The 26,755-nt window shown below is 36.9% G+C and overlaps 2 protein-coding genes across 3 annotated transcripts in view; both read left to right on the top strand.

The window, feature by feature from the left end:
* The first annotated feature begins 325 nt into the window (after nucleotides 1–325).
* Nucleotides 326–21,407, top strand: LOC109103822 (striatin-4-like). 2 transcript variants are annotated; one of them, XM_042739174.1, is made up of 19 exons: nucleotides 326–426; nucleotides 533–830; nucleotides 6,691–6,794; nucleotides 7,574–7,650; nucleotides 8,006–8,084; nucleotides 8,184–8,369; nucleotides 9,595–9,769; nucleotides 9,852–10,008; nucleotides 10,371–10,471; nucleotides 11,084–11,203; nucleotides 11,444–11,619; nucleotides 11,810–11,857; nucleotides 13,745–13,866; nucleotides 14,011–14,178; nucleotides 14,258–14,398; nucleotides 15,618–15,716; nucleotides 16,484–16,570; nucleotides 16,726–16,906; nucleotides 18,999–21,407. In XM_042739174.1, exons 1-18 carry the CDS (start codon nucleotides 359–361, stop codon nucleotides 16,893–16,895), a joined length of 2,376 nt encoding a protein of 791 aa, XP_042595108.1. In that variant the 5' UTR covers nucleotides 326–358; the 3' UTR covers nucleotides 16,896–16,906; nucleotides 18,999–21,407. The 2 variants fall into 2 exon arrangements, with proteins under 2 accessions (XP_042595108.1, XP_042595109.1); XM_042739175.1 differs by lacking the exon at nucleotides 326–426 and having other exon boundaries at nucleotides 433–830.
* A 1,522-nt stretch (nucleotides 21,408–22,929) lies between these two features.
* Nucleotides 22,930–26,755, top strand: part of prkd2 (protein kinase D2) — a 38,745-nt gene continuing 34,919 nt past the window's right edge. The window contains exon 1 of the mRNA XM_042739176.1: nucleotides 22,930–23,874. Within this exon, the coding sequence (XP_042595110.1) occupies nucleotides 23,548–23,874 (327 nt within the window). The 5' untranslated portion in view covers nucleotides 22,930–23,547. The remainder of the gene's footprint in view (nucleotides 23,875–26,755) is intronic.

Below are 26,755 nucleotides of genomic sequence, written 5' to 3' on the forward strand. Positions count from 1 at the left end.
AAATGCAAGTATGCGACTACGAAGGGACGCGTCACGTGAAACCTTTTACTTTTCTCATCGCTAGTCAGGATGCACCAATCACAGCCATTCGTGATGCTTGGACTCGTATTTAAAAATATTTATATTAAATAGAGATTGCTGAGGTGGGTTTAAATTTTTCAGTTCAGCAACAAATCTCAGGTAATCAACAAATGTAAAAGTTTGTACGTTTTAGCAGTCGAAGGTCTGCTTTAAAACAAAAAACGTCTTGAGATTTGAATTGACCTCAATGGAGGATCAGGCTTATGGAGCCGCAAAACGCCCCCTTGCGGAAGTCCGCTTTATGACCCATAGGCAGCAGTTATGAGCAATAGTATCTATGAGCGGGTCGCGTCTGCAGCCATTCCGTAGTAGGAGTGGATCACTATTTGGCACTTCCCCGTGTGTGTGAGTACTCGCCTATCTGTGTCGGGCAGGAAAACGGGAGAGGGCTTCGGTGAAGCAACAGGGTGGCTTATTCTTCTGTTTTTCCACCTCCTGGCTCCGGCGACAGCGCGAACGCTCTGATGGAGGCGGAAAGATCCGGCGGGGTCGCGGGAGGAACGAACCAGAGCCCCGCAGGAAGCGGAGCGGGGCGCAATCCGAACGGGCCGAAGGCTGTGCTCAGTCCCGCTCCTACCGCAGCCGCCGCCGCGGCAACCGGGGCGATGGCTGGAGCCTCCCAGCCGCGAGATCCGCAGGACGGGGACGCGGGCCTCTCGCTGCCCGGCATTTTACATTTCATCCAGTACGAGTGGAGCCGCTTTCAAGCCGAGAAATACCGCTGGGAGGCCGAACGAGACGAGCTGAGGGTAAAAAACAAAACAAAACGGGGTTTCTTGAATCGCATGTTTTGGTCTCCTCCAGACGGATTCCTTGAGGAAGAGCACATTTACAGATAAGACGCAGGAAGAAGTCACGATCGCCTGCTGCTATTGTAGATAAGATGTAGTTTGGGGATTACACCGGGTTTAAGCATCTGATGCTATTCATTGAAACAGTAGCAAATGTGACTGTGAAAAATTATCCCTTTGTTTAATATCCATACCCAGTTTAGGATCGGAATCGTTTATTGATCTGATTCATCTGAACGATTCGAGTTCCGTAGCGGTTCTTTTAGGTATTATTATTATTTTTTTTTTTGAGGGGGTAAATGGAAAAAAATCAAATAACTATACAATTCATATTGTATTTACTGCTGTCAGCAGTCTGCTGCTAATGATGAGAATAGATTTCAAAAGCAGATAAATGTAGTAGCCTACATGAATTAGTCGTAACTAAGTTATATAGCAATAATAAACGAATTTGGTAACACATTTGATTAAAACAAAATACATATTGCCCATTTTTAACTACACGTTCTCATATGAACAAGTCCACAGTGATTAAAATCTTACGTGTTTTATGCATAACATATTTTTTATTTATTTATTTGTATAATTTCGAATAGGGTATGATGACTAAACTGTTAAAGGTATAATTCACCCCAAAATTAAAATTCTGAGTTAAAATCTTAAAGTTGTTCAAAACCTGTATGAGTTTCTCTTTCTGTTGAACAAAAAAGAAGATATTTTGAAGAATGTGGGTAACCAAACAGTTGCCGTTCCCCATTGACATCCATAGTATGGAAAAAAAAAAATGCAATGGAAATCAGTGGAGACCAGAAACTGTTTGGTTACTCACATTCTTCTTCTGTGTTCAACAGGAAGAGGAACTCATACAGGTTTAAAACAACTTGAGGGTGAACTGTTTTATTCTGGGGTGAACTATCCCTTTAACTTTCAGTTTGGAAAGTGAGTTAAATGGATTCAGGAATTGAAACTAAAGGTGTCTGTTTTAATTCTTTATAAGAGAACTGGCTCGTAAGAGTCATCCAATACATGAACAAATTACACAGATGGAGTCAATGTTTTTGATTTACTCATAAGAGTAATTTGTGCATGAATTGAAATTGATCGGTTGCTCTACATGTTGGATTAACTAAAGAATCTGTAGTATTTCCCGGTTCATTTCTATTTAAACACGATGAATGGAATAAATTGAGGTTTAGTAAGTGAGTCAGGTATGTATGTTGTAGGCTCGTGCGTTTGATTCTTGATTCTCCAAAAAGAATCGGTTCATAAGAGTCATTTATGTATAGTATTAAGTATAGAGGATGCACAAACAAGCACCTTTTTCTGTATACTTAATATCTTGTCCTTCATGCTATTAAGTTTTCTGTAATCGTCTTGCATCTTTCTCGACCGTGGCACTAAGTGTGAGATAATAGAATCAAGGCAGTTCAGAAGCAGTGATGTAAAAGAGAAATTTGCATTCAAATAAATGTTCCAATAATTGACTTTGGGATGTCATACGTCCCATTGACTGCTACTTCTTTTGTAAATTGTAAAGCTTCTATCCAATGCATGACGTAATGCAGTCCCGCTGGAGGATTAAAGCGAGTTTTTTTTATTTTTTATTATTATTATTTGTATTTATTTTTTTCAGTCCCAAGAGAGCCAATCTGTGTGTCTAGCACAATTTCATCATGTAGTGCTTTTACTATATAACAGCATCTGAAAGATGTATAGCTCAAGTCATTTTATATGAAACCTGGAAACATAAAATCTATTAGGAAAGCTTGCACTCACATCAAGAGCGTATTAGAGAAACCAAGGATTAGGGATTTGCCTCCAATAAAATTTGCTTAAACCGTCTTTTCTGAGTCTGGACTCCACTGGCCCAGTTTGCTGTAGATCTTGGCCTGAGAAAAGCTTCGCAGTTAAGTGACCCCATTCAAACAGTGCCTGTAGTAGATTACATAAGGAGTTGCCAGTGTGCTCTATAAAAGGATAGGCCCTGTGGCTCTCATGGATGTGTGTTCTTCTGCCAGGCCTCTTCTGGATGTGTGCACAGGCTTCAGGGACCAACTGCTATGTTTTCCGTGTCACACGCACACACATTGTTTTTGACGTGGCCTATAAAAGGGTATTAAGGGACAGTTGTAGTGTGAGAGTAACTCAACTCCTCCTTGGTTTCTCCTGCCGTGGGACGTCACATTTCCTGATTTTTTTTTTATGTGGGACACCTGTGCCATTGTGTGTCCTCTGTGGCAGGCAGGACATGATCAATCTGGTATGATGACCTTTGAGTCAGGGTTATGGTTAACTAAAACTATAACATATAAATTTTAAGTAAAATACAAGTAAAATAAATAAAAGCTAAAAATGAAACCCTGTAATGAAAGGAAAAATATTTAAAATAATTATAATAATGACTGAACCACGTAACAAAATTATTAAAATTAAAGCAATAGTGCGCCCAAAAATGAAAATTTGCTGAAAATGTACTCATGCTTAGGTTGTCCAAAGATGTACATGAGGTATTATTTACAATTTTTTTTTTTATTTTGTATCAGAACAGGTTTCAAGAAATGTGGCATTACGCCACTTGCTCACTAATAAATCCTCTGTAGTGAATGGGTGCCGTCAGAATGAGAGTCCAAACAGCTGATACAGACATCACAATAATCCACAGCACTCCAGTCCATCAATGAACATCTTGTGAATTGAAAAGCTGCATGCTGGTTAGAAACAAATCCATCATTAAGACAGTTTCAACTTCAAATTGTTGCTTTCGGCTAAAAGCTGAGTGCTGTATTCATAATTTAGCTATCTCCCATGAGAAAGTCTTGTCTGAATCAGGGGAGATATATGCACAGATCAAGCTCAGTTTACAAGAAAACAGTCTAAAACAGTTCTGAACAAATATGTTGGTGGGTTTTGATGTGAGAGGACAACAGGGCATGGAGTTATTATGGATTATGGTATTTTGGCCAGAAACAATGATGGATTTGTTTCTTATAAACAAGTAGCTTTTCACTTTACAGTGTTAACTAATGGACTGGAGTCGTGTGGATTATTGTGATGTTTTTAGCACCTGTTTGGACTCTCATTCTGACAGCATGAGGGATGTCATTTTTCAGCTACTATTTGAGGAAAAACTTATAATTTTTTATTTATATTATTTATTTATAATTAGCCTTGTCTAGTCTATAAATATTTATCAAGCAATTTGTCCATCATTATTACAATTCTTGCATGTAGTTTAATACTGTACTCGAATACTGGTCTTTGCCACATACAGTCAGCAAAGTATCATTTGTGATACAAGATCCGATTGTGATCCGTCAAACAACAGCCAGCTTCATCTCTGTCAACTCCCTTAATGTCAATATAACATTGTATTGTCAATACAACCTTTTTTGCATTTAAGCCTCACCGAAGGCTGAAAGTCAGAGGTTCTCCTGTCTCACTGAGCAGAAGTGGTATAGAAACACTTAGTCATTATCATAAGAAAGAGTTCAGCGGGTTCATATACTCTTAAAAAGACTCGTCCCAGAAAACGTCTGCTGCTCTAGTTGTTGGAGTGAGTCTCAAAGGGGTGCTAATGTGGAGAGAGACTTTGCATGTGCCCTTGACCTGTTCCCACCCACACAGGAAGTCACGAGAGGAATGGTCCGCCATATAAATGTGTCAGTGTGGTTCTACCTGCCACTTCCTAAACCTTCGATGAGCAGAAATATTGTGCTTTTGTTTTTTGCAGAACAGCAACACAATACTGAGCTTGTGTAGCTAGAAGTGACTCTGTTCGAGTTGAAGTATTACACTTTTACTGCATAACTATTCTAAGCCATCGTATTTATGCTTTTCCTTTTTTGTTAGTGCCAAAACTATATTTTGATAGGTAGATTGCAAGTGTATTTCTTCAAGCAGTCTATTTCCTTGACTGACAATGATGCCAGATTCTCAGTATTTGTGTGACAAACATCCCAGTTTCAAAAGGCCGAAAACATGGGCAATTACTTGCCTTTGTGAAAATGTCAAAGTGCTCCAAAGACCTGCCATAACAGGTTTCCTGCCCACACCATGGCAACCGCAGTCGAGCCGGTCTCCATGAGGACCTGTGCCAACTTGTCATGCTTTACTTTTCCTCCAAGTCAGCCCTGGAGACGGGGAGTGATTTTGAACGAATGTTATCTATGGCTAGACATGGCTTACATTAATATATTATGTATATATATATATATATAATATATATATATATATATAAAAAAACTTGTCTCCATGATTTAAGGATGATTTAAAAATCTTAAAAAATCTTAAAATCTTTTTTTTTAATGAAAACATAGCAGTCATAATTAAAAATGTAATGCACAATATAAATTAATATTGTTATATAGAAATGATTACTATTGTAAATTGTTATTATTATTAATATTATTGATATTGTAAATGATGATAATTTATATATTGTTGTTTTAATTGTAATGGAGATATTAATTATATAATAATTTATATTTTTTAAATAAACAGATTCAGATTATTTAAATTAACAGATATTCAACTTTATTTTATTTGTTTTAAAATTCTATTTGTTATAAAATGTTTTACAATATTTAACATTAACTTGATAATAATAATAATAATAATAACAACAACAAAAATAGTATAATAATGGCCCTTTTGTATTGTCATAATGATAATTTATATTCTTTATAGATTCTTTTTAGATTTTTTTTGAAAATATTGATAGTTTGTTATTATTAAGGGTAGTGTTGGAATTATCTGTTTATTTATAATTGTTTTCAGTTGCAACAACAATAATTATAACTTATTTTTTTAAAGATATATTTATTAACTGATTTTTTGTTGTTGAAAATAACAATAGTAATTATGGTAGTTTATGTATTATGGTATAGGTGGTATTCATAATATGGTAATTTAGATAATGTATAGTATTTTAAAATAAACTAACATTTATAGAATTTCATTAACAGTATGATTTTAACAATATTAAAATAATACTAATTTATTTAATACTTTATTTATAGTTATTGATGATAATAATAATAATAATTATTATTATATAATTTTGCATGTGTTATGTAGAGTACAACGCCTATACAGTTCTGTTGTGTGAGATACACTGATGGTGTGGGGGTGTGTGACTGATTTCTGTGCCAGGGAGAAGTGAAAACAAGAAGATGACTGTGCAAACCTTTGAGCTGACCAGTGCTAATCACTATTTCTGATTTACCTGAAAGCATAGATTCACTCCATAAAAAAGCATGCAAAACAGCACGTTTTGTTGTAGTGATATGTGCAAACATGATTGATAATCAATAATTGTATTAGTCAAAGCCATAGAAGCATGCTCCATTTAAAAAAAAAAAAAAAAAAAAAAAAAAAAAAATCCTAAAAGGTTAATTCCCTGGTCGAATAGAGCTGATTTTAATTATTTGGCATAATTAATAGTATTTTTGATTGATGTGATATTTAAGGTGGACTCTAGGGGGCGATTTAGACTCATTTTTATTTATTTTATCTTAGTTTTCTCTCTCTTTTAAACCATGACAAATGAATGGTTTGTGGTTTCTCTTACTTTATAGCCTCTTTTCCATCAAGAAATTTTTGACTTTCATGACTCTGGTCGGCGCTCGGTCAGCAGCAGTCTAAAATAAAGCTTGTGGAATTGCAGGTCTTTAGTTAACCGTTGCCCTCAGAATGTCATTGGTGGTGGTACGGTTGCAGAGCTTCAACATATAACCTTTCATTTTCTCTCAGATGAATCTTGTTTGAATCCTTACCATATTTATATCTCTCTCTTTCCCTCTGTGTCTGTCTGTCTCAGGCTCAGGTGGCGTTTCTTCAGGGTGAGAGGAAAGGTCAGGAGAACATGAAGCAGGATCTGGTGCGGCGAATCAAGATGCTGGAGTACGCTCTGAAACAGGAGAGGTGAGCCGAGGATGAGCTTCTTCAGCTCGCCGTATAATGTGAAACCACAGTTCATTAAAAATAAAATAGAACTTTACAAAAATGAAAAAGACAAAAAATAATGGATTAAAACAGTTCCGACATTAAATTTTAATTGGATTAATTGTTCTGCTTTTATTTTGTTACTTTTCTGTTTTTATTTCATTTTTCTACTTTGTTCTTTTGTTTTGTGGATTTGTTGTTACTTTCCCGCTTTTTTATTTTTCTGCTGTTCTTTTTTGTTTTGTTTTGTGGATTTGTTGTTACTATTCAGTTATTTTTTTCTTTGTTCTTTTTTTGTTGTTACTTTTGTTTTATTTATTTTTTTCTCTGTTCTTTTTTGATTTGTTGCTCTTCTGTTTTATTTTATTTTTCTGCTGTGTTCTTTTTAGTTTTGTGATTGTTTTTTTGTCTTTTTTGTGTTTTTGTTTTGATCTGTGTTTTTGTTGTCTGTTTTATTATTATTATTATTATTTTGTTCAGCATTTTTGTTTTGCGCTTTGTTGTATTTTTTTGTTACTTTTTATGTTTTGTTGTGTATTTGTTTAGGGTTTTTCATATGTTTTCTTTTTTCTGTTCCATTTTTTTGCTTTATATTGTGTTCCTTTTTTCTTTTATGCTGCCTTGTTTTTCTGTTTTATTTTTTTCTGTTTAATTGTTTGAGATAAAATGCCATCCTGAAGCACATTGTGACATCTGAGTATGTTTCCACGAGTTCGTATGTTTGTTAATCAATTATAATCTTGTCATTTTGATCCCAGGGCCAAACATCAGAAGCTGAAAAGTGGGACTGACCAAACCTCCGGAGAGAAGAAACCAGAGACAGAAGCTGAACCAAGTAACACCAAAAAAAACACATGCACTTATGAGATGTGATGTTATTCAAATTTACCAAAACATATCTGTCATGCCCAGAACAAGTAGTGTATGCTGTTTTTTATATGTTTTCTTTGTGCTCTTTGGAACTCCCTTAAAAAAGTATTTGGTATAATTTTGCCAGAAAAAAGATTTAGAATTTTTATCATATGTTAATGTAAAAAACATCACTTATATAATATAAAAATTTGTTTGTTTGCTGGTTTTTATTGTATTTATTTATTTGCCATGAAAATAGCCTAAGATGCTGACATGGCATTAAATAAAAATATACTACTACTACTTTGTGCTTAGTAAAGTAATTTTGTTTCTCACAGTACCCAATGGGCCTGCAGATTCAGATTCGGAACCAACCAATCAAATGCCTTGGAAGGAGGGCCGTCAGTTATTGCGCAAGTCAGTGTATTTTGTTTGAATTCATTATCAGATTTACTTAGCAAAATATTGTGCTGACTCTGTGCATGTGTTTTTTTTTTTTTTTATGTACATGAGCAGGTACCTGGAGGAGGTGGGATATTCCGACACCATCTTAGACATGCGCTCCAAACGCATTCGTTCCCTTCTGGGTCGCAACAGCCCAGAGGCGAACGGGCCTCCTCCCAGCGAACCGCCCGCAGAACCAGAACCTCACGGTGGAGGAGAGTCACTACTAGTGCGCCAGATAGAAGAGCAGATCAAACGGTAAGAGCAACACGCATTTTGACATCTTGGTATTAAGTCAGCAAAATACAGTCCAGTAGGTGTTTGTGTGCAGACGAAATCATCTTTAGAAATCTTAATCAATATTAAAATTAATTATCTTATTTTATTTTGATCTCTGAAATCACAATCACACATTTTGTGATCAAATATTATAAAATGATTTACAGTTGTCCCAGGTTACCAGTTGCCTACAAAACCATGCTAGTTTTACCACTTCGGACCTTGTCCTCTTTTGGAGAAAACAAACAAAAATAAAACTAACAAACAAAAAGAAAAAAGAAAACATAATTTATTTATTTGTTGATTTGTGTAATATGTAAGATATAAAAACAGACTGAAACAGCTCCAGCTTTAAATTCTAATTGGATGAGAAATTATTAAAGAGGCTGTAAAATTTATATTGCTTTTTAGTTCTTTTTTTTTGTTCTATTTACTGTTTTTGTTTTATTCATTTTGTTGTTTTTATTTTGATTCTTTTTTTATTTGCTTTTGATCTATTATTGTTTGTGTTTTTGTTGTTCTATTTAGTGTTTTTTGTTTTGATTCTTTTTTTGTATTTGATCTTATTGTTCCTCTTTTGTTTTTGTTTTGTTCTATTTAGTGTTTTTATTTTGTTTGATTTATTCATTGTTTTTTGTTTGATTTTTTTTATTTGTTTTTGATCTGTTGTTTTGAACTTTTGTTTTGTTCCTCTTTTGTTTTGTTTTTTGTCTGATTCTTGTTTATTTTTTATTGTAATGTTCTCTTGTGTTTGTGTTTTGTTATTTTTTGTTTATTTGTTTGTTTTTGTTCTTTTTTTTTACATTGCAGTGTGTTTTTCTTTTTTTTATTTGCTTTATTTATTTATTTATTTATTTTATACTCAATTTAGTTTTATTTTACTCAGCAGATTTCCCACAGCTGAAGGCTGCTATAAACACACTGTTGACTGCACTTAGGCTTGTGTTGCTTGGAAACTGCAGCATACAGTGATTTGTTAGGATAATGCAGTATGTTTCTTGGCGGAGGGATTATTTATTCCTTTAATTGTTCATAACAAATATTGTGTATTTTATTATATTGCTGTTCCTAGCAGTTTAGACAAGCAATAATCCACAAGAGACTTGAAAGGGGTCTTCAAATATCATATAAGTGTTTGCAAGGGCATTTTTGAAACTATTGTTTTTGTAGTTGTGGTAATCATGAAGAAATCTCTCTCCTGCAGCCGTGCTGGAAAAGAGAGCTCTAAAGAGCGGATGGGCAGCTCTGTCCTGGATAAAATTCCTTTCCTTCGTGGCTGTGAGGACGACGATGAAGATGACAGTGATGAAGAGGAGGACTTCCAGGGCATGACTACAGACTGCATTGACGGCCGCAAAAACAAGAAGTCCAGGAGCAAGGTCAGAGTGTTTACACGCAGATAAGGTCTGCACGCACAGATCCTGTTTTGTTGCTAACAGCGTGTCGCCTGTGCGCAAGTAGAATGCCGGAGAACCAATGACCACAGATCTTGATCCTGAGGATGATGACGACGAAGATGATTCTGAGGACGCTCTGGGCGAGTTCGATTTCTTGGCCTCAGGAGAGGAAGGCGAAGGGGCGGGAGAAGCTCGCATATCTGGAGACGGCCGTGAATTAGGTATGGAGGCCCGTAATGTTCAACACTGGTGGTCATGAGAAGTGCTACTAGACGACGCGTTATCCCTGTATGTATTTTTGACAGTGAATGTGAGGGTTTCCCTTCCCTTTATTGTCATGCTGTGACCACTCATTGTTTTCTTTTAATTTGCTTTTGTTTGTGACTTCCTGTTGATAAAATCTGTTGACGGGACCTCCATTCTGTCCTCACGTCACTGCACCCTTGTTTGTTTCCCTGATATTCTCTTCACCTCTTCCGAACATGTCATCGTACCACAGGATGAGCGACAGGGCAGCGCTGGATTTAGTTTTTTTTCTGCTCTGTCTGATGGTTTGTTTACGTCTCTCACTTCCTCTGCCCAGGTTCAGAGAACCGCCGGAACAAGATGCAAGGCATTATGTCAGATTTTCCTCCCAAACCTGCTCCACCTCCTTCTATCCCGGGCCAGACGCGCTCCGGAGAGGGTAAGATCAGAATCTCTAAAAGCACTGTCAGATCCCAAACTGATCACTTGTTTTGACCATAAAAAAGCTTAGTATTTTCAGCCATTTGCTTTAAAAAAGATTAAAAGACTCATTTAACTCTGCTTATTTAAATGTTCTTTCTGTTTAAATATCCATCATGTCTGATGCAAAGCAGGAAGTTGAGTGATGCATGTTTCTCTTTCTTTCTTGATAAAGAAATTATCTTGCGATAATTTTAGAAAAACTGTCATAGAATAACAGTGATTATTAATAAGCTTTGATATTTACATTTTTTAACCCCCAAAATGTGAAATCATAGTGAGAACTACATGATGATGCATATTATTTTTGAATATATTAATTGAAATAGACAGTTCAAAAAACCTAAACCAGATATTATGGTGTTAACTATTTAGATTTTAAAACTCTGTCACTTTTTTTCTAATAAAATTGAAATGTGTGTTTATCTAGAGGCAACATTATGCAAATTAAAAATGCTTTTATATACAACAAGGATAAACAACTATATGTTTATCCTTGTTAGACTTTAGAATGTCTGTGCTGAATGTTCCATGTTCATTCTGTGAACCGTTGTGTATCTGTCTGAACTCGGGGGAGCTCTTGGTTTCTCATCTGATGTCTTCATTCTGGATGCAGTTGGAGGAGGGGATATGAACCTCGGAGAGCTGGCTGACCTTACTGTTGCCAATGACAATGACCTCACCATTGACGTTAGTGTTAGAAGTTATAATCTTCTTCAAACAAATGTGAATTTTAAGCTTTAAATAAAATTATTTCTGCAGTATATAGAATGGTGAATATACACAAAGCAATTTAAGTGACTGAAAACATTACATTCACTTTCCACTATATTCTTCAAAAATGATATTATTTCTTTTAAAAAATACTTTTGTTAAATGTATACAAAAATGTTCTTTTTCACCAGGAATAGTAACCTTTGATATGATCAGTTGCAGGAGAGTCGAGAAGAGTTCAAAAAAACGTGGAACCCTCGCTTCACACTACGAAGCCACTTCGACGCCATCCGAGCGTTGACCTTTCACCCCATCCAGGCCGTGCTGCTGTCCGGTTCTGAGGATGGAACGCTCAAGCTGTGGAACCTCAACAAGGCAATGCACTCCAAAAAGTAAGAAGCACATCCTAACCCTGCACAAACAAGGCTGGGAAGATCCCTATTTTACTGCCCTCTTATGCTAAGAATGTCTCTATAATTGTGTTAGTGTGGGTGTTTCTGGAAGTGTATTTAGAAATATCGATCCATAAAAGATTCTTTTAGTGCTGTCTAACACGAAAGCCTCTAATTTTTGCTTTCACAGAAATGCAGCGCTGGACGTTGAGCCCATTTATACATTCAGAGCACACAGGTGAGTGGGACAGGTTTATAATTAGACTGAGATCGGTTCTCTAAAAATGAAATTGCATGACCTGTGGCTAACGTATTCTGCCAAGTGCTCGAGGCTAAATTATGAGGCTAAAGCGCCGTTATAAAACCTAGTGGGCTTCCCAAGTAGCAGCTGAACTGAAAAATGAACTGAAGCTAGAGATGCACATTATATTGGTAACGTTGGTGAATATCCAATGGTGTGTTTATACCAAACACGAAGCGAATATGCACATCGCTTCATTCGCTCTAGATCACTCGTGAGAATAAATACATTGCGCGATCAACCATGGTGAAGATGACTACGATCACTGCTTTGTACCCATTGTGGAAGTCCCAAATATGGCAAACATATCCAAACGCAGACATGTTTGGTTTCACAGCACCATCCAAAGCCGGACAAGTATTAATCCTGCACTAATTTGTGTGTTACATAAGCTCTTCGCTGATTTGCTTGTGTGAGAATGTGTCATGTAAATATGCGATTGAGGCGATTATCGCACGTTCGCGGCAAACACGTCGTGCATTTCGCATCATTAGCGAATTTGCCTCAAGTTGCGTCTTTGCATTGACTTAGTATGTAATCTACTCGCGCAAATAATTAAATTTGCGTTTGGTGTGAAACACCATAAGAGTGTAGATTTGTTTTGTTTTTTCATTTATCAGTATTGGTAGATCTAAGATCTTAACAGTAAATTGTGAGTTATAAAGCCAGAATTGTGGGATATAAACTTGCAGTTGCAAGAAAAAGTCAGAATTGTGAGATAAAAAGTGACAATTACCTTTTATTTTATATATTTTTTTTAATTCAGTGGCAGAAATGAGCTTCCATAAATCATTGAAAATGCTAATAATTGAACTTTTAAATGTAATCTTTGGAAAATTCCAAAACATCCATTTTCCTACTGTACTGTGTATTGTAATGCTTAATGCCAAAATTTACTTGTAGTGTGAGCTTAGTGTAAGTGTTTTAGTGTAATTTTTTAAATGTATTTAGACAAATTACTTAAGTATTTGCATTAGTTAAAATCTCTCCATCTGTAAATGAAACTATTAGAGTAAAGTAATAAAACATACTCCTATATATATAAAAAAAACTTGGGTTAAAATATTCACCTTAACATTAATTCTCATTTAATAAATATTGAATGCTAATTATTTATAAATATACACTGCCATTCAAAGGTTTGGGGTTATTTATTTATTTTTTTAAGAAATTAATACTTTTATATAAAATAATGCATTAAATTGATCAAAAGTGCCAGTAAAGACATTTAGAATACTGAATGAAAACATCTTGTAAAAGACAAAAATATTTAGCACACATGTTTTCAAAATTGATAGTAAGAATTTTGTCTTGAGCAGCAAATCTCAAGAAACATAAGATGACAATATTTGAGTGATTTCTGACACAGAAGACAACCGAAGCGTAAAGGCTGCTAAAAATTCAGCTTTGCCATCCATCGCAGGCATAAAGTACATATAAAAAGGTTGAAGAAAACATTTTAAATTCTAATTATATTTCACAATATTTTCATAATAATACTTGCTTTTTAAAATAATAATAATAATAATTTCTTATTGTTTTAAAAATAATAATTTCATAAAATACTCTTCTCTAGCAGCTCTCTAAGTTTTAGAAAAGTTTGGATTTCGCTAATTTAACAATATTACCATTGTTTTTCCAGATGTGGTAATCATGTTCTTTGAAAAATATGTAAATGGTTAACAATGTAAAAACCATTTCATCCATATCAATACTGAAATCAGTCAGAACCACAATATACATCAAGTTTGAGTGTACTACCAGTACCACTATAGTATTTTTGTTGTGGTCTTTTAATATGTTTCGTGTGTGTGTGTGATTCAGTGGTGCTGTTCTTTCTCTGGCTATGGGGGAGGAAGGAGAATCGTGCTTCAGCGGGGGTTTGGACAGCACCGTGCGCGGTTGGAAGATTCCTGACCTTAATGTGGATCCTTACGACAACTATGGCAAGTCTACCTAATACTGCAGTGTGACTGAAAGACGGTGGTTAACACTATTTATTACAGTCCTCTAGAGGGCGCTGACTATAAATGAATTGAGCAACACATTAGACAGAGCTAGTCATTCATGTTGTGTATGAATGTGTTCAGATCCAGGCGTGGAGAGCAGCGTGTTGTCGGGCCATGAGGACGCGGTGTGGGGTTTGGCCTACTCCTCCAGCCTGAAGCGTCTGGCCTCCTGCTCTGCAGATGGGACTGTGCGGATCTGGGACCCCCATAATTCCTCACCGTGTGTGTCTGTTTTCAACAAGGAGAAAGGTAAGGAGAAGACCTTGTGCGTTCGGATTGTTTGTCTTTTCTGTTTGTCCCTCTCACTCTTTGCCTGTCTGTCTTTCAGAGCATGGCACGCCCACCTCGGTTGCCTTTGTAAACTCTGACCCATCCCAGGTTGTTGTGTCCTTCGATGTGGGTGAGACTTTGCTTTATGACCTCAACACAGAGCAAAGCATCATGGTCCTGGAGAATCAGGCTAAGGATGGTAAGCACCAATTCATATAGGAATAAACCTTTACAAATGAACTCTATTCTAGCACTAGCTTCTCTAATCTTTTTCTATTTATTATATATAAATATAAAAACACTTGCTACATGTACTGCATTAAGCTAACTGAGACTTGTTATAGCACTTGCATGTCATTGCTCTTTTGTTGATTTTGATCGCTTTCATTGTCCTCATTTATAATGCGCTTTGGATAAAAGCATCTCCTAAATGACTAAATGTAAATTATGCTCACCAGCAAACAATTTTATTTATTTATTTAAAACTATTAACTATTATTAGTCTGCCATTTTGGGCAAAAGGTTGTGTAAATTAATCTTTAAAAGGTGTGAAAATTGCTTTAAATAAATTAAATAATCTTATTCTTAAAATAAGAATTAAGTGATTCTATGCTCACCAGCAAACAATTTGTATTAATTTATTTAAAAACTATAAAATAAAATTATTATTCTAGTAGTTTATTAGTCTGCCATTTTGGGAAAAGTCATTTAAATTAATAAAATCTTAAAAATGTGTAAAAATGATATTATTCTTATGATATGAATTAATTGACTCTAGAAATTATACTTATAAGGAATAATAAGGTTCCATTATTTTAACTGACTGTAATAATGAGTGAAACATTTGTTATAGTATTTATATTTTAAATTAACTTTATTTAATAAAAATAAAACTGTTTATTGTTATTTCATGTTAGCTCAGTTCCATTAAATATTTCCATTAAATGTTGCTAGACTTTTTACTTAATGTATGAGAAAATATTGAAATTAACTAAAATTAATAAATGCATTAGTATTTTTCTGTATTTCTCATTGTTATTTCATGTTAATGAAACTACTGTAGGTAACTAATCTTAAAAAAAGGAACCTTAGTATAAAGTGTTATAATATTTTTTTTTTATTATTATTATTATTATTACAAGGTCATGCAAGTTGCCGAAATCTATAGAATTATTCTCATAAAATGGATTTTGCAATTATATATATATATATTATATTTATATATATATATATATATATATATATATATATATATATATATATATATATCCTTGTTGATGATACAGTTCTTGAAATATGTTGAAAATAATAGTTCCACACATCGTTACAAAAGTAGAATGGCTTATGAATGCTTTTGTCGACTTGAAGTCTGTTGTACAATAATAAAATATTGTGTTTTTCTGTACTGCCCCCTGTAGGCAGTGAGCTGATCAACCGCGTGGTCAGCCATCCGACCCAACCGATTTCCATTACAGCCCACGAGAACCGCACCATCCGCTTCCTGGACAATAAGACAGGTGTGTGTGTGTGTGTGTGGAGAGAGCTTGTAGCAATTTTGAGGCCCGTAATAACAGTGTATTTTCCAGCAGTGCGCTGTGGGAACTGTAAATACACCAGCAAAGCATTTGACTCTCCTACCGAGCCGTCACAATAGACCTCTCAAGGCAGTTAAAAAAAGAACCTCCGGTATAAAAAACCTCAATCGAATCGGTGCCACACACCAACCTTTACTCACAAGTTTATATGGCAAGTACACTTGAAGAGAAGCAAATAACATTCTTGGTGTGAAAGATTAGCCAGCAGAAAAAAAAAAAGACATCTCAAACATGAACCCAGTGGTGCATTACCTGTGGCTTTGTTTCCAGGCACATTAGAATGTTTTTATTGATCTTTTTTTCCGGGTATCTGTTCATAATGGAACTCGTCTTAAAGGTAAATTGTGTAATTTGAGGATGTTACGATGGTTAACTAGTCATCTAGTGAGGTTTATCTATATTTATTTTAAGCCTTTTCATATTTTTTTGTTAGACAAATCCCTAAAATAATATCAAATAAGTTAATATTAAAAAAAAAAAAAAAACAGATTTGCTTGGTCACGCTTCTCTGTTGTTGGTTAAACAAATAGCATATTTAATTTTTTGTGTGTTGCTTTTATAACTTAACACAACGTTATCCTATAGGTTGAGCCAGAACTTGGAATATTGGACCATTTAGAAACAATATTGTGGATCAAAAATATCGCACATGACCTAATCTTTCCTCCTTCCTCTCGCTTTGGCCAAAGGGAAAGTGATTCATTCCATGGTGGCTCACCTGGATGCTGTAACCTGTCTTGCCACAGACCCTAAAGGCACTTACCTCATCTCCGGCAGTAAGTAAATATACACAAACACGCAGTGTGTGACGTCAGAAAGCAAAGCAACATGCCAACTGAAGCCTTCTGGGCACATGCACGTCAACAGACCACATTCTCACGGAAATGTGAAAATCTCTGCAGCAATATAATGGGATTTTTGTTTTTCTCAGGTCATGACTGCTCTGTGCGCTTGTGGATGCTGGACAATCGCACGTGTGTGCAGGAGATCACAGCACACAGGAAAAAACACGATGAGGCCATTCATGACGTGGCCTTCCACCCCTCGCAGCCCTTCATCGCCAGTGCAGGGGCCGACGCACTTGCCAAGATCTTTGTTTGATTTTCTCACTGGTAAATGTATATTTAAACACATTAAAACTAGATTAAGAGTTAGAAGTTAAAAGGGTGCTATATGCGATTTGGTCCATTTAAACAGTTAGTTCACCCAAAAATGAAAATTCTGTCATTAATTCTTCACCCTCATGTCACTCCAAACCCGAAAGACCTTTGTTTATCCTCGGAACACAAATTAAGATATTTTTGATGAAATCCAAGAGCTTTCTGATCCTGCATAGACAGCAAAAACAGGATAAAAAAAAACTCATTGAGATTAAAAATCTCTTTTACAAGAGTGTCCTGGCAAGTGGCAGCAGCATGGTACAAAAACAAGTAAATACAAAAACACACTTTCACTCATCATATTCAAACAACAATATATAAATGTCAACCTGGGTCCTAAATCAATTTAAAAACAATGACAGATTGCCTTTCTGCAAGGTCCTATAACAAGCCTTTAAAGAATAAAGTGAGACCAACTCAGGCTTTAGGCACTGTCAATAAAAACAGATCCTGTGAACGCAAGTAATATGTTCCTACAGACCTGGGGAGGATGTAAGCATTCAGATAAGGAGGAAGTAGTCCTAATAATGCTTTAAAAATAAAAAGATGCCAATGCATCCAACGCCTAATGGAGAGAGAGAACTACTCGACCCGAGAGTACAGCAAACAGTGATGAGTGTGAAATTTTAAGTTTGTGATGAATCTTAAGGCTCCATGAAACACCGTGTCCAAAGCATGAAGACACTGGGAGGTTGAATGCATATTTAAAATATCACCATAGTCTAAAACAGACAAGTTGCATTGACAAGTTGTTTTTTTGCTTCAAAAGATAAACAAGACTTGATTCTAAAGAAAAAAACCTAATTCTACCTCAGTTTTGACCAAATCTTGGACATGCAATGTAAAAGACAGTGATTGATCAATGGTAATGCCCAAGTATTTGTAATGTAACACTTCTTCAATGTCCGTATCAGCATATTGGATCTGTGCAGTGTCCTGTGACAGCAGCCTATAGCTGTGCCGTCTGTCATTAATGTCAATCAAACAACAAAAGACAATCACTCACTGCTCTTCTTGACTGAATAATCTTTCTAACTTTAATCCGTTTTTAATTTACAGTTTATTCAGTTTTCTAATATTTTTGTACCTGAATACTACTATAGACCGAAACGGTTAACAAAACGAAATTCAGGTCCTGAGTTTAACTGATAATGTTGGTTAAACAAATGACAATATTCAGTGATTTCACCATGATATGTTCTCTGTTTGGAGTAAAGTCTGTCGCAGTTGCAGCTTGTACTTATTATTAACACAAATAGCAAGCAAACAATTAGCATTAATAGTCATTTATTTTAGTTAACATTTGCTAAAGATAAATTTAAACAGATTTTTATTCTTATTATAAAATAATGGAACTTTGTTTTACAATAAGAACGTAAGAAATTTTTTAGCAATATTGCTGGGCAATTTTAGTTAATGTTGGCATCAACGGGCAACCAAGTGAGACACATGCCTTATGATCCTATGAGAGTTTTTTTTTTTTTTTGGTTCTTTATTATGATAGGACAGTTTAGAATTTCCAGGAAGAAAAGTGGGAGAGAGATGGGGGCGGGATCGGGAAAGGTCCTCGAGTTGGGATTCGAACTCGGGACACCCTTAGTTCAGTGGTGCTGCACGTCGCACTGCCACGATGCTATTGGCGCCAACAAAATAAATATAAAAATGCATTTTATATCCCCTTTAATTAAAAGAATGGCCAAAATAGTCACTCGTTTGTGAATCGGACTACGCTGTTAGTCATGTATGTTTTTGTCTGCAGCCATGAGGTCAGTTCAGCATTTTCTTGCTGTTATTTTACATTACACAGTCTCTCTATCTCTTCAGATTCAATTCACTCACAGCACTCAACTTTTTCCATGTCACTGGAGATTCAGCAGTGAAATAGTTGTCCTTATGGTCTAGTTCAGTCTTTAATGTCTGGCGTAAGTCAGCAAAAAGGCTAAAATTGCTTGCAGCACCTTGTTAGTAGTCGTAGTTTTGCATGTATGTTCACACGTGATGCCTTCTGTCTTGAGCTGATATTTTGCTTTTTTTCTCTTCTCAGGGGATCCACCCTCACTACTGGGCCAAAAGAGTGAAACGCCGAGTATCCGCACACACACTCACACACACTTGCTCACTAAACAGGGGAAACAACAATCTACACACACAACCCAATAACCCATAATTTTTTATGTGATACAAACTCTACTGCATTAAATACTAATGAGTTTGCTGCTTATGTGCTAATTTCAGTTTTAGACCACACTACTAATAACCTCCACAGTGTGTTGCAAGGGATGTCCAATCTGTTGACGGATGGACCCACACAAACACACCTTAACACAACACACACCCTGGATTTTAATTTCATGCTCTGTGTAGGTTGAGGATTTGAAGGCTCTTGGTAAACAAGACATTACCCAAGCCTGCACATTTTCTCAATGCAAATTGCATTAGTGCTAATCTGTGAATTAATGTCCTCGCGTAACTGTTGCCTGGTAACGTGAGGCGATCAATGCATTTCATTCCAAAGACTGCTTTAGATGAGTTTTTGGGTTGCGTTTTAGCTGCAAGTACAACACAGCTTTACCTTTAGCCTCACAGCTAAGAGCCTTAGTGTTTTAGCCTTTCATAATCAGTTCAACACATTTCATTCGTATGACTAAGTACACTTTGAACTAAAACCAAACACGTGTATCTGCGTGTGTGCGTTTGTGACGGTGCTAACACAAGCATTTTGCAATCGCCGTTTTCGTTCATATCCATTCAGGTGGCGTTATCCGTAATAGTCAGGTGACTGTTGAGTAGTGTATTTATTGTAGTGTTCGGTATCGGACGGAAGACTCTCTGGGAAGATCTGCAGTTGGATGCGCAACTGATTTCTGTATATAAGCGAGATGCGCTGTACATAGCACACTTGTTTCACAACCTTGGTGCTAAGATCTCCTCTGAATCAGGGACCTGTACACGACGAGGGTCGTAAAGTATCAAATCTCGGTTGATGCCTGCCATTCCTCAGAGTCATCACGTACGGTTCTTTGGCATTTCAGAAATACAGCAAGTGTGTCTGGAAATTTCAAAGTACTTCTGGTGTGCCCAAGTGACTTTTAAGGTTTTGTCAGGGTATTTTTAAGACGATTAACTCTATATCCACCCTGGAGGTTCTTTGGTTGGGGATTGTCGCCAATAAAAAAAATGTAAACCAACTACAAGTTCCAGTGTTTCAGTACAAGTGTATTGTTGATTGCTGAGTTTTTAGACATCTGTGATCTTTACCCAAAAGTGGAGAATGAAGGGCGTTGTAAGTGATGAAACTAGTGCCGCCCAGTTTCAGTTGACTTACAAAGAGGTCAAAGCCCAGTAGTGAAACTTGGACAAATTCAAAGAGTCCTCTTGATGGGTTTTGTGCTGTTAGTCAATGCAAGGTGTTTCAGAGTAAAACAGCCCAGAGAAAAGAGTGAAAAATAAAAGTGGGGCACCTTGCTTCTTATTGGCTAAGCAAGGAATCCAAGATGCAACTCTGAAACCTGATGGAGGAAACCAAGGTGAGATGAAGAATCAGACCTGAATCTGATCTTTAGGTTTCTTTGTCGGAGGGAGCCTGGTCTTGAGGTCTGGATATCAAAGGTCACATCTTGTATTAGCCAGTTTCCGTTTTGAGGGGTTTATTTTTATCCTTTACTGGTTTTCCATGGTCACAGACAAGTGCCCAGAAGCGACAAAAAGACTGATGGGCCATAAAGAGCGCTCTTGCATAATGGAGCCAAGTCAGTTCGTAACCAGACCAACTCGGAAAACAAGGTTGGGGGTGTGATTTTTTTTTTTTTTCTTTAATGGACAAGGTTATGTCTTGTGTCCCTTGTCCAATATCGAGACCACCAATTCATTTTGGGCTATTCGCCTAGTCAGTGAATGTCACATAACCACAGACTTGCGTTCAGTGGAATACATAATCCTTTGCTGCTTACCTCTTACCTAGTAACTTCGCACCACACTAACACACTAATGGTTAGCTTTATGCTACACTGCACGTGTAGGATCACACGAACGGTTCGGTTCATCCATGTATTGCTGCATCGTTATGTTTTCTTCCAAAGACTGCCGATTGCATGGGTGTTTAGCCGAGTCCTGCTGTCTCTTTTGTACACCTCTATTTACGCACCCCTCGATGCAATACGAGTCTTGAAATTACAACGACAAAACACATTCCTTACCGAGAATCTGTTTATAAATAAAAAGTAAAAATTGAAAGAAACCGAAAATGTGTTTGAAAAGCTCCCAATGCAAAATGTAACTTTCCCATTTTCTCACTTATATGCTTTTCTTTACTAGACATTTTATTATGATTACTAGTAATAAAGTGTAAGACGACCGTAGTACCTTTTTTTGCTAGGCTTAAGACTCGCTTGTGATTGTGCAAAAGCCTAAACTTTAAGAAAAAAAAAAAAAAGAGAAAAAAGAAAAAGTTTCAGTCCACAGCCAAGGTAAAAGGACTTTTTGTTAAGTGTTTTTATTTTTTAAAAGCAATTTATCACTGTGTGATATTTTGTACATCATATTAAGCTGCATTAAAACTATATCCTCTAACTACAAGGGATAAAAAAAGACCAGCCTTTTATTTATTTTGTTTTATTATACATATTTTTGAACTGCTTTCTAGCTTGTATCGAAATGTATCTTTCTTTTTTCTTTTTTTTTTTTTTTTTTTTTTTTGTTTACTCTGCAGGTCTTGTGTTGTATGTCATAAAAATAAAAATAAATAAATCCCAAAACAACTAAATAAAAACAGTTTTGTACAGACATTTCATCCTTGTCTGGTCTGAACTCTGCTGTCTCTGAAAGTGCCTTATATACAGAATATATATGTTTATACATCTATATATACATTTACATCTATCTATCTATCTATCTATCTATCTTATCTATCTATCTATCTATCTATCTATCTATCTATCTTATCTATCTATCTATCTATCTATCTGTCTATCTATCTAAATAAAATAAGTGGTAAATTATGTAAACATACTGTAAGTATTGTCAGAACACAATTCAAAATGACCATTTATTGAAACTAAGCTGCAAAAAACAACTTATGAACTTTTGTATGTCTGATACACACTTACAACAGCACCCACATTTAAATGTCAACAAAGCCTATATGCTAAATTTGACACGTTTCGCAGAAAATGTAGTCTTTTCAGGAAAAAACTGTTTTATTAACTATTAAATATTAAGAAGTTATAAGAACTCATTTTGCACAAAGTATCTTTAAAAAAGGCTCTTGAATGTGAAAATTCCCTACTCACAAAACCTGCCACCAACTAGCAACAGCAGCTAGAGAGAGAATTCATGAATTTGACTGATTATTTTCAAAAACCTAACACAGTTCAACAAGAATATTTACTTCTTTAAATTGTATTCATTTATTGTAAAAAGGTCAAATGTAATGCCATTTTTCACAACAGCTTATTTTGATAACCTAGCAAACACTTTTTTTTTTAGGTCTCAAAGTTTTTTGATTAATGCAATGTTGTCTGTTATTAGTGTACTGACACTCCCTTTATCAACTCAGAGGGAAACAATGCAGAACTCCTTATCTTATTTAAAAATTATTCTGGCTGAAGGATTGCACGTGGGTTGATCATTTAGCCATGTTTATGCCACAAAAATCAGGTATCTGGCTATCATTTGGGACATGCGGAAAATGGGACTGCGATAAGAGAGTGAGTAAGAATGAGTGACTGGGAAAAGAGTGCAAGTTAACGTGGGGCCCCAGGCAAACAAAAGAGGAGGACAAATTTGTTCCAGGGTGGGGGAGTAAACAAGGCAAACAGTTAAACAAAGAGAAATACGTAAAAGTTAAGAGGGAGGGAAGAAGGTGTGTGTGGGACTGGGAGGAGACCGAAGTGGATATGTATGATCTCACAGAGCCACTCTCTTCTGCTGATTGGCCGAGAGATCTGTCAGTCACACCACTTCCTCCAGGGCTCTGCGAGGTTCAGACAGTAGGAAGGTGGAGGCAGGGGGAAGAGGGAGTGTCCTCAGTAGTTTTCTCACTGAGGCACAGCAGACACAGCTCAACACGACAAGAAACTGAAACACAGTCTGACTTGCAAAGCAAGCCTAACCAGGAGCTCTCTCCAGCTTATTTCCTGTACTTGGAGGCCATCTTAAGTTGACAGACTTACTGCTATAGGCGTTTGTTTGCTTATCTCATTTGTTATAGTTTCTTTTTTGTCTCCAGTGTGTCTCCTTGAAGTTTGGACGTTTTCCTCTTCAAAGCTGCTTTGGAGTAGTGGGGGAACAGGAAGCAGCAAGAGGAGGAGGAGGAGGAGAGGACATTTAGTTTCAAAGCTAAACTTTATCTGTATTTCTCACCTGCTCCTTCTCTGGAATGAAAGCTGTATAGAGGAGCTTTCTGTGAAAGGGAGGGCGAGAAGAAAGAAGAGCCACTTCCTGGAAAGGGATCAGTTGTTTTTAAGCTCTAGTAGACACGGGACACACAGCAAAGACGGCCACTGTTGATGAGTGAGTGTCTGCTGGTGTGTGTAGGTGAGTTTGCTGCCTCACACTACCCAGTCTTATCTCTTGACTGTCTTTGACTCTTCGGCATGGCCAACGTCAGTCCCTTCATGTCTCCGGGACCCATGTCCCAGGTCTTCTTCCCCCCTGGGGGTCCATCTCCACCTGGGTCAGTGGTGATGCAGCAGGGGACACCGGTTTCTGTCCATAACTCTCAAACCCCAGGGTTTCCTACAGTGGACATGGGGGTTGCCCCGGGTCCCGGCGGGGCATCTGGAATAACTTCTGGGCCTCCGGCACCAGCCGGTGTCTCCTTCATGATACAGATTGGGCTTACTAGAGAATCTGTGCTTCTACCCCAGACTGCAGACCTGGCCTACATCAAACAAATTTCTTGCTCAATTGTGGACCAGAAGGTAAGCACCACCCAGTACGTTGTCCCTTGATGCTGTATGCACTAGCAATTTTGCACAAGTTTTGAAATAGCATGTTTGCCCTCAGAGTTTGGGTATTAAGTTCAGCATCTACATCTACAGCAGTTTATATAGGAAATGTAGTGGTTTACCCTCAGGTCTGCTAAAATGATTTTCAAGATTCTGAATTGTATTTTTTTTTTTGATGATTTCATTAAAGCAAATGGTTTCCAATTCACACACAATTCACAATATTTCTTACTTAGCTCACATGCATGGTGACCACAGAAATATGCCATGCATGCAGAACATGCTGTGGTAAAGTATGGCAACTCCGTGCCAGCAGTTCTTCACAGAAAAATCCCACACTGATGTGTGTGTTGCCAATGAAGGCACTAATATGTAAGCTCATGGAAGGTTGTAAGAAAAAAAAATGCATTAATAACTCTAAGCATTGTTGATTAAATTGCCAAATGTCAAACCCTCCAGGTGGGCCATCTTACCTGAATAAAGCCCTTGATGTAAAAATTAGATTCACTTAATGTCTTAGTGTGGCACGGAATGTCCAGAACCCATTTCTGCAGTAATGGGACGAAAAACAGGCCATCCATTTCGTGACTGCACTTACCTCAAACCTGCATTAGTACCTAACATCTGAGATTTTATCAGCCAGTCAGACTGTGAGATGATTTGATTATCGGATTTCCATGCTCTGGGCAATAATAAGGGTCATCTTAAAAAGGTTCATTAGGAAGAGTTCTTTTCCAGGAAGCATTTCAGTATCACTATACCATGCTTTGTCCAATAGAGCTTTGCATTCACTAGTTGGAAACTCAGGCTTGAGTTATGTTATCCATGTGAAGGTGAATGTCTTGAACTGTTGCTATGAAGAGGAAAGTTTGTTTTAAAAATTGCCCCAGAAGGGAATCTACAAAATAATATAAATGTGATTTGGACTTGGGGAAACATTGACCATCACTATGTTTTTCCTATTAACTCACAAATCAGTTGATTACAACAAGTCCTTTGTTGTGTCCTGGCGTCAGACAAAGTGAGTCACAGTGTTCCCTCTCTGTTTATTCAAATGGCTCCCTCTGTTCCATGGACACTTTTTTCCATTCACTTGGAAGGTAATGTGGCGGCAACACTCAGTTCCTCCCTCTAGGCATTATTTATTCTCTTCTAGAACAAGTTTTCCTGTCCCTCAATCCCAAAAGAACTACAAAATGGTTCTGCCGTCTATGTAATGCATAATTAAAACATCTGTAGAGTACCAGGCTATGGGCTGTCCCTTTTGTTCCTTGCCCAGCCTATTTTCGCTGCTGGTCCAACACGTAAGCAAGCCATTGTCCATGGGATAAAGAGGAGGAAATGAAGCCTGTTTCCTCCCAAAGTAGGAGGCCATGGTGTGTCCTCCGCCTCTGAACCACTCCCTTTGGCTTCCTACTGGAGATTGTTTTCTCACTGCAGGTTCACAGACAATTCTGTTACTTCCATCTCTGCACCTCTCCATGCAACAGACCTTTAAAGAGTTTAAGACTTTTTTGCCTACAGACAGATTTCTGCACGAGGTCTTAGAAGGAGTTTTGAAATGTGGTTGGCAGCAAAATAGGTGTCTAGTGATACTATATATAGACTTAAAATGAAACAAATGGTTGAGGGTTAAAGGGTTAGCTCACCCAAAAATGAAAATTAGGCTGCATTTTACTCACCCTCAAGTCATCCTAGGTGTATATGACTTTCTTCTTTCAGACAAATCCAGTCAGAGTTATATTAAAAATTGTCTTTGATCTTTCAAGCTCTATCATTGCAGTCAGCAGGTTGTTGCATTGCTTCAGTCCAAAAGATGTGAAATAAAAAGCGCCCTTCCATAAAAAGAAGTGTCTCACACGGCTCCGGGGGGTGAACAAAGGCCTCCTGTAACGAATCGATGCATTTTTTTTTAAGAAAAATATTCATATTCAAAGCATAATAATCACTTGAATCTAGCTTGCGCTCACTGTTGTAAATGGAAGCAGTTCCGGGGAAATTACGTATGAGGTCAGCTTTGCACATGCGCCACTCAGAAGTAATGCGCGCGGAAACGCAGCGCAGAGATCAAAACAAAACAATGGTCACTAATTAGAAGTACAAAGCATGGAAGAATGTCGGAGGATTTTGATATAAGCCAAGAGGAGACTGATTTTCCTTTGCTAAACTAAGGAAACTTTGCTTCCTTCCTGTAAACAAACATGGTTTTCGCGAGACTCACCAGCGCATGCGCAACGCTGACTTCATACGTCATACTCCCAGAACTGCTTCTGTACAACTGTTGGCGCAAGCTAGATTAAAGTGATTATTACGTTTTGAATATGGATATTTTTCTTACAAAAATGCATCGAGTCGCTACAGGAGGCCTTTGTTTAAGACCCACCCCCCCCACCCCGGAGCCGTGTGAGACACTTTTTTTATGGAAGGGTGCTTTTTATTTAACTTCTTTTGGATTGAAGGAATGCAACACCTTCTGACTGCAATGACAGAGCTTGAAAGATCGAAGACAATTTTTAATATACCTCCGACTGGATTCGTCTGAAAGAAGAAAGTCATACACACCTAGGATGCTTCATGTGTGAGTAAAACGCAGCCTAATTTTCATTTTTTGGGTGAACTAACCCTTTGAGTCACATGTTGTCCGCTAGGGAGGAATGTGTGTGGTTTTCTCTGGATCCTAGGAGGAGGAACACTCCATCAATCTCCTGTTCACCCACCTCTGGCCTTGTATTCTAGGCCTGGGGTGATAAAAGTAGAAAGAGGGCAGATTTGTGGTTGTTTTTAGTAGTTTCAGTGGGGAAGAACAAATGGGCAGGTCCTCCTTAATTAAAATCACAGTTTGCAGCAAGCATGC

The sequence above is a fragment of the Cyprinus carpio genome, chromosome B15 (assembly GCF_018340385.1).
Source record: "Cyprinus carpio isolate SPL01 chromosome B15, ASM1834038v1, whole genome shotgun sequence".
Classification (NCBI taxonomy): Eukaryota; Metazoa; Chordata; class Actinopteri; order Cypriniformes; family Cyprinidae; genus Cyprinus; species Cyprinus carpio.

Excerpts from the sequence above, each read along its gene's own strand:
- LOC109103822 (XM_042739174.1), top strand. The coding sequence starts at position 359 with ATGAGCGGGTCGCGTCTGCAGCCATTCCGTAGTAGGAGTGGATCACTA. Across the intron at positions 8,085-8,183 it reads GGCCGTCAGTTATTGCGCAA|GTACCTGGAGGAGGTGGGAT; the intron begins GTCAGTGTATTT and ends GTACATGAGCAG. Across the intron at positions 10,472-11,083 it reads GCCAGACGCGCTCCGGAGAG|GGGGGAGCTCTTGGTTTCTC; the intron begins GGTAAGATCAGA and ends CTGTCTGAACTC.